Below are 7,786 nucleotides of genomic sequence, written 5' to 3'. Positions count from 1 at the left end.
AACATTTCCTATTCACTCTTCGAGTACCGGGTATAAAGATACAGTAAAACTGTAATTCTCTGCGATAGTCAAGGCGCCTTAAAGGCTCTGAAGAGAAATGAATCAAATTCATTTAAAATTTAAAGATCTTAAGGGGCTGTTGCTCACAAAGGAGCCTCTTTTTTTAGTGAATTGGCCAAGCTTATTAATGATAAATACCTAACAATAACTAATTTGGAGTTGTGAGGCGAAACATACTGGATTTTATTCAGGTCGGGTTAACTCGGTGCCAACGGAAGTCACCTTGAGGAGCAACCTTCTGTTGTTCCTACTTTCTGAGGCAACCTTCGGTTACAATACACACCTACACATACATGTTAAACTCTCACACACGACCACACCTTAAACAAAGCATCATATTGTTTAAATTATAAGAACATACCAATGCAACATCATGCATGATCTCATTAATAACCATCGATAGTCAAGAAAATATCGACAGCCCCAGCATCGGACTAAATACCAAAAAAATTGAAAGAAAAATATTAAATATATCAAAGTTGTTTATTTTACTGCGACTGTCACATCGAAATTTCAGTTTAAAGGGTTCTGTTCAAAGCAGTTTAATATATTCAAGGACCATGCATCGCTGGTTTTTTGCCAATGAGCGCGAGGAGTGTGACGAGGAGGTGGCAAAAGCCCGGGAGAAGGACAAACTGGTGGAAGTAGAAGACAAGGAGCTGGTGGCACCACCACCCGTACGCACCACAGAGTGGCCTTTCTGTGTGCTGTATCCCCGACCACTGCAGGGCAATGAGGATGTGGCCATCACCGGCAATTGTGAATCTCTCGGCGACTGGGATCCCCAGAAGGTGTTTTTGATGGACAAGCAGAACTGCAGCTGCAGCAAGAAGATTTGCAACTGTCACCGCAGGTTTGAGGCAAGTGTAATCATTCCACGGAATATCGACATCCACTACCGCTTCTGTGTGGTCGTGAACAATCCGGAGACGGACGAGATTTACATTCGTTTCTGGGAGTCCCGTCTGGAGCCGCGTGTCATCCGCACCTGCCAGAACATGCTGAAGACCTGCGATAGGTTTGGCCATCGCGACGACTTTGACACCGAGTGTCGGGTGGATCGGGGATGGGCCACCAGCGAGACCTACATCCACTTCATGATCTTCAATGCGCCGTTCCACTGGCAGCAGCAGTCCGCGCGTCTGCTCTACGTCCACATCCAGCCGATGTTCGGAAAAGAACCGATCTGCCCGGATGCGCTCAAGGTTCCTACCCGAATGCTCAATCGTCTGACACTTAGCGGCCGCCTATCTGAGCCCCTTGCTGCCGAGGACAGCAGCCAGAAGCTCCGTCTGGCCTACACAGAGGTGGCCAACCTGCGCGACTCGAAGCAGCTCCGCTTCCAGCCGTACTTTGGAGTCTGCTGCGGCCCGGAGGATATGCAGCTCTACCACTGCTCCATTGGGAGTCCACAGGAGACACACTACCGTCTCGACCTGTACACCTTTGCCCACAAGTCGGGTAGCGACGAGCCTCCCTTCCACTATGGCTATGGCTTCGTGAAGGCGGATCAGCTGATGTACAGCGAGGGCCATGTACTCGTCGCCATCATGTGTGCCTCCACCCACCGACCCCTGATCGAGCTGTGCCTCCGCTACCTGATAATCCGTCCACTATGGAACTTCAAGTGCGACATGCGGAGAACATACGAGCGCTACTGGCGCCGCAGTCGCCTGCCGATGGACATTGGCCATCGTGGATCGGGCACAACCTACTACTTCGGGGAGAACCTGGTGCGGGAGAACACTCTCTATGGCTTTAAGCAGGCCGCTGCGGCCAATGCCGATATGGTGGAGTTCGATGTGCAGCTGACAAAGGACGGCCAAGTGGTTGTCTACCACGACTTTGTGATGAAGTTCCTCCTGAAGCAAAGTGCAAACTACGAGGAGCTGCTCAACAGCTCCGACTTGCTGGTCTTTCCCTTCGAGAGGATCAACCGCCTGGTGCTCCTGATGATGGGGGGACTAAGACTGACCAGCCGCATTGACGTGCCCTTAGAGGCGTTCACCTACGACCAGCTGAACCTGGTGCGGGTCCTGCGGTTTGCGGCCAACAAGGGGCACGAGGTGCCATGCGATCGTATGCTGCACGAGCAGCGGCCCTTCCCTCTGCTGCTGGAAATGTTCGAGGAGGAGGACCTGCTGCCGCAGTCTCTTGGTTTTAATATCGAAATAAAGTTCCCGCAGCTGGACAACTCTCGGCGCTGGGAGAAGGAGAGCTCCAAGCCCAGCTTTGACCGAAACGTGTACGTGGACACCATTCTGGAGCTAGTCCTGCAGCATGCCGGCAACAGGCGCATCTTATTCTCAAGCTTCGATGCGGACATCTGCACGATGGTGCGCCTCAAGCAGAACATCTATCCCGTGGTGCTGCTCACCGAGGATCCCGAGTTCGCTGTCCAGTATTTGGACAAGCGAGTCAGTGTCCTGGACCATGCTGTCCACCTGGCCCATTGCCTGGAGTTCTTCGGCCTGGCCATGCACACCAACACGGTGCTGCAGCAACCGGCCATTGTGACGCGGCTCCAACAGCTGCAGCTCGAGGCCATCGTCTGGGGCAGCATCAACGTGGATATTCTGGTGCGCAACAAAATGAAAAAGCATGGGGTAGTGGGCATCATCTACGATCGCCTCAATCAGCTGGATCAGATGGGGATGGAGCTTCCAGACGGCAATCTGTGCATCATAAATGAAGACGCTAACCGTCAGAAGCTGAAAGAGATTGAGGAGCAGGAGTGGCGCACTAAGTGCGGCTACAATCCCGAACAATAATTCCATTGGTGTTGTGTTCATATATTATTGACAAATAAAAGATACCACTTGCTGGTATTCTCAAGTTATTCGCTTGCTTTTTGCCTTTATGCGTGAAGGAATCAAAGTAATGGCCTTCAACGTGTGTCCAATATCGTGGCTTAGTAATTTACGCGCCCCACGCTCCCTGCGAATCCCATAAAGACAGAGGATATTACACGACTAAGCCGTGAATATCCCACCAGTTTAAGCCACAGAAAAAGTTACGACAATTGTCAATATAGAGAGCGAGTGTCCTTACCCCTTTGAAGGACTCGCCAACACCCCCCGTGCAATTGGCAAACTTTTTTGCGCAAACATTCCAGCGAAAGGATGTGCGTCAAAGGAGATAAGCTCATGTGAACTATTGCCAGGAAGATAAACACAAAGGCATAGAGGATGCTGAGAGAAGGGGTTAGGGTTAGGGTCCAGGAGTCCTTTAGTCCTTTAGTCGTTTAGTCCGGTCAAACGACACACAGCCTCGTAAATGATATCCCATGGCGAATGGGTCTTGTCTTCCCTTTATGGCCCGTTGCACACTTTAGCAACAGTCACTCGACGCGACGCTGGTCGCTGGATTGTCTTTGGGCTCAACCTGAACCTCAACCCCATTCCGAGACGGGTCCCCTGCACGGGTATTAATATCCTTTTGCATATCCTAAGACTCTCCTCTCTCTTTCTCTCTCTCTCTCTCTCTCTCTCTCTCTGTGGGATGTTTTCTAGGTTGTTGTGCAACTTCCATCCATCCCATTATACTATTTATCATAATTTTTCAATTTAGCACTGCTTCGTACACATGGGACAGATACACAGATACACCTCAGCATGTATGTCCAGGACATCCTTCTTCCTGGCTCTATCCTGAAACTATATACTCTCAATGTTTACTTGCGCAAACATCCTTTGACGAACTTTGCCCATTGTCCAGGAGTCCACTTTGATGGCGGCTTAGCCGTACTTTCGTTTTTGCATTCTCATCGATTTCCTCCAGTCTGTTTGCTTTGCCCACTCCACGGATATCCTGGCGGGTATCCCTATCTTCAGGGACACACTCACGTGGCCGTTAAGGATGACGTTATTAATGAGCATTTTGACACTTACGCCTTGACATTTGCACAGCTGGTCGTTTGTCTTAAGACTTTTGGCCATTGCAACTCGATTGGAAAAGGTCAACTACTGTCTGGATCCCCCCCCAGATATCGTAGATTGTTTTTTTCTTTCTTACTTTCTTATAGCCGTAGCCGATGCCCGATATTTGAATAAAAATATAATTGTGTTTGCATTGTGCAAAAGGTGAGGATTCAACGGGGGTGGAATTTGGTTGCAAGAAATGTGTGAAAGAAAGTTAACCTTTGGGTAAACTTGTAGAAAATCAAGATTTGCTTTTGCATTTTGAATAGAGAAGTGATTGAAATGTGCAATTTTGGTGGATTAAAAGATACCCTTTATTAGTGGCAGATACAGTGGGTTTTCAATAGTTAGCTGCAGTCAGTTCAATCTTCAGACTAACATACAATAAACTCTCTCCAGACTCCAATCAAATTAAAACATTAATTCATATAGCAAAAACAAACTTTCCATGAAGGCACAGAGCCGAAACGGAACCCTTTCTGAAACACACATAGTCAACACCATCAAATTCCCTGACCAACGTCCAGTTCCAGCATTAGCACGGAGCCAGCTGTCTTCAGGGTTATCAAATGACCAACCCCACTCCAGTCTCAACTCCCTTTCCAACCCATTGCATTCCCTTAGTGCAGGGATCCTGTAGTTGTCTGCGGGGATTGTTTGCCTTCAATTTGACTACAAACCATAATTTATCTTTTCAGACGTGTTGGTTCCTTCGGTCAGCGCGACAATGGGCGATGGGCCAGCGCTGGTCGTCAGCGTCGAGGATTATTGATTATGCAAAGTGCCTTTGCAGGACACAATGCCGAGAAAAACAAAGGGCTTAAGCAAAGAGAAGAAAGGATTCTCGCCAAGAAATCTCAAGCTGAGCGAAGGGGTTGCTCAAAAACTGGACATTGGTCAGTGGAAATTATGAAATATTCTGACGAGCCAGGAAAAGTATCCCCTTACAGGATACTCGTACAACGCGTGTGTTTTCGCTTATTAGAGAGATAATGGACTGTTCTTCGGGACACTGTCTCAATGCTAATGGTCAGCTTCGCTATTTTGGTATGGTTAATTAATATCCTGGCTCCTGCCGAGTGTGAGAAAGTTACTGCCTCCTCCGAATAGGGCGGCAAAGGTGAGACACCGAAAGGCTTTGGCTGCTGACGGATGCTGATGGATTAGGGCGATAATTAATGATGCATCGGACACTGTCCATTGGCAAATGTGGCTGTATCTGGTTTTGCCATTATCACAAATTGACCAAGTAAATGAGGATGACCTTCGGTTCTCACCCAAAGGATCTTTGTGAACCGTTGAACTGTTGTAACTAATTTGAAACCTGATCTCTACTCTTAAAAACATTTTCTGATTGATCTTTCGATGAATTCCGAAACTCTTCTCGACTAAATTCTGTACTTTTAGTAAATTGCAGAACTGATCAAAAAATCGTTCCTTCTTTCCCCTTTATTTCTGGATTACAAAATCATCCCTTTATCAACTTGAAAGAAAACACGACCAACTCTTTTTTTTTAGTTTGAAAATGAAAGCAGAAATCACCATTTGCAGGCAAGAAAAACAATATTTTTCAGTTCGTTTCAGAAATATCAATTCCTACAAAAAATCGGGAGGAATGGTATCATCTGCATCTGTTCCGCTTCAGAAGCTTTTTTCATCTCTTCACTCTCGGTTATGGTATGTACATACATATACATAAACTTTATATATATAGACACAGTGTTGTTGCAGACAGTCGGTTGATAAGAAGCATTTTGTTTCTTTGAATGAAGCTGATAAGCGCCATTTAAAGCAGAGCCACAGCAAGGGTCCAGAGACGAGGTCAATTGACCTGCTTTTAGGCAGAGAATTGTGTAAGTATGTGTATACGAATGTCCGTTCATCAGAACATCAGACTCGGAGAGTGCTTTCTAGAGAGTTCCCCTCCATAAACAGCGGCAGCAGTCCAGCAGTCACCGCTAATCTGTCAGTCGAGTGTCTGTTTGCTTGCTGTCAATTTTCAAGCCAAAAATGTAAACAAAAATGGGAATAGAAAAAATACTAAAAAGAAATATGCCACACGCTTATAATTAACGAATAAATAGCACTTATTATTCTTCTGTATAAATATACGTACATATATGTATGTACACATATACCAGCATTTTTGTATATAATAGATGTTGACAATAAAACTGACGTCTGTCTGTTGCTGTTCTTATCAACCAAAAGAGTAGGCAAAATTGTTATTTAAATAATGTCTTATGTGGAAAGAGAAAGAGTAAGAGTGGGAGAGAGAGAGAGAGAGCTTTGAGATTATAATTTGTTATAACTGAACTTTTGTCCTGTAACAGAGGGAAGAACATCAGCAGAGCATGAGACAGAGCATTCCCTGATCTCTGGCGACATCAATTTTTAGGGTGAACAATTTCAATTAGGTTCACGTTGAACCGCGTTTGAGATTAACACACTCCAACACTTCCATTTCCATTGCCAGAGACCTCTAGATCGATCCCCAAGCACAAAGTAGTAGTTTCCGATAATGCAATTGTTGTGCAATCTATGGGCATATATATTTTACATACTGTGGTTAATCAGTGCTTACTATCCCACGCTACTATCCACCAAGACAATGCTGTTCATTGGAGGAACAGTAGATGGATATTCATGCGGTTGTGTCTTACACCATTAGAAGCACATTAGGGTGCCCCCCACTCAGACTCGCACTCACAGGAGCAGCGGAGGCGACACACATGCAAGCTGCAAGATACTCGTACTTCAACCGATGACGATGACAACGGCTGCTGTTGAGGATCCAAACAAAGGCGCCTTTTGTTGCTATGGATGGATGGTTGGCTGGATGGTTGGATGGATGGGTTCATGTCGTATCTCTTTCTTTCTCCTGGCCCCTGGCCGCAACCGCAAATGACGCAAAATTGTCGCCAGCACACACCCTCTCACACACACACACACACACACAGAAATCTCTTGACAAGATAACAAGATGCATCTTTCAGATACGATGGGCCACAAAAATACCGTTTAATGAGGCTGCCCCGACACGACACGCAGCTTGACTATTTCTTAGATCTTGTCTCTAGAGAGGGAGTCGGTCACTCAAAGGATATTAGCCGGCTGCCTATTCTCATTGAAATCCATTCCATTCTCTTTCCCTTTTCGGTTTTCTGTGGCCATAACTCTTGGGACTTTATGTTCGTTCTTCCGTTCATTGTTTGACCACAAAACGGTCCGAAAATCCAGTCAATTTCGGGGATTGTAAGTGCTTGCTTCCGCCTTAGCTGTCGGACATAAAGTTCAAATCTTTAGGGCCTCAAATGTGCAGCGTAAACAGAAAGGATTGATTGGATTGGTTAGGCTCCAAAAATCACTGGAAGTAGGGTACAAATTGATGTCGCTGCGCTCCCACAAGTAAATCCTGAAAGGATAATGCAAATGAGGCACTTGAGACCCATCACAAAAAAGCCTCACTTCATATGAATATGTAATTTCTGCCCAGCCATGAATAGAATCCTGTAACAAAGACACTCAACACTCAAGTGGCCTTTGAGAGGCTTTTCTGTAGTATGGGAAAATATGTGTAAGTGTATGAAAAGAATCAAAATTAAGTGGAAAGTTTTCAGCTCTCAATCTGACTTGTGTCAAAGCTGCTGCTTACTCTGAGAAAAACCTAATTCAAACGCGCTATAAGCCTTTTTTTGTGTGCCATGGCAACATATTAAATGAGTCTTAAGCCCTAAACAATGTGGTTTACACTCAGATTGCCTCCCCATTTTTCGTTCGTTGGAAAGTTTAAGCGATTAGTGCAA

At 45.8% G+C, this 7,786-nt stretch overlaps 1 protein-coding gene across 1 annotated transcript; it reads left to right on the top strand.

Moving 5' to 3' along the window:
• Positions 1-545: 545 nt before the first annotated feature.
• Positions 546-2,899, top strand: LOC117586399 (glycerophosphocholine phosphodiesterase GPCPD1). Its single transcript, XM_034276431.1, has one exon. The coding sequence runs from the start codon at positions 621-623 to the stop codon at positions 2,829-2,831; it is 2,211 nt and encodes a 736-aa protein (XP_034132322.1). The 5' UTR covers positions 546-620; the 3' UTR covers positions 2,832-2,899.
• The last annotated feature ends 4,887 nt before the right edge of the window (positions 2,900-7,786 follow it).

This window comes from Drosophila guanche, unplaced genomic scaffold (genome assembly GCF_900245975.1).
Source record: "Drosophila guanche unplaced genomic scaffold, DGUA_6, whole genome shotgun sequence".
Taxonomy (NCBI): Eukaryota; Metazoa; Arthropoda; class Insecta; order Diptera; family Drosophilidae; genus Drosophila; species Drosophila guanche.
The sequence above is the reverse complement of the archived record's forward strand: the minus strand, read 5'-3'. Positions and strand labels throughout refer to the sequence as shown.

Excerpts from the sequence above, each read along its gene's own strand:
- LOC117586399 (XM_034276431.1), top strand. The coding sequence starts at position 621 with ATGCATCGCTGGTTTTTTGCCAATGAGCGCGAGGAGTGTGACGAGGAG.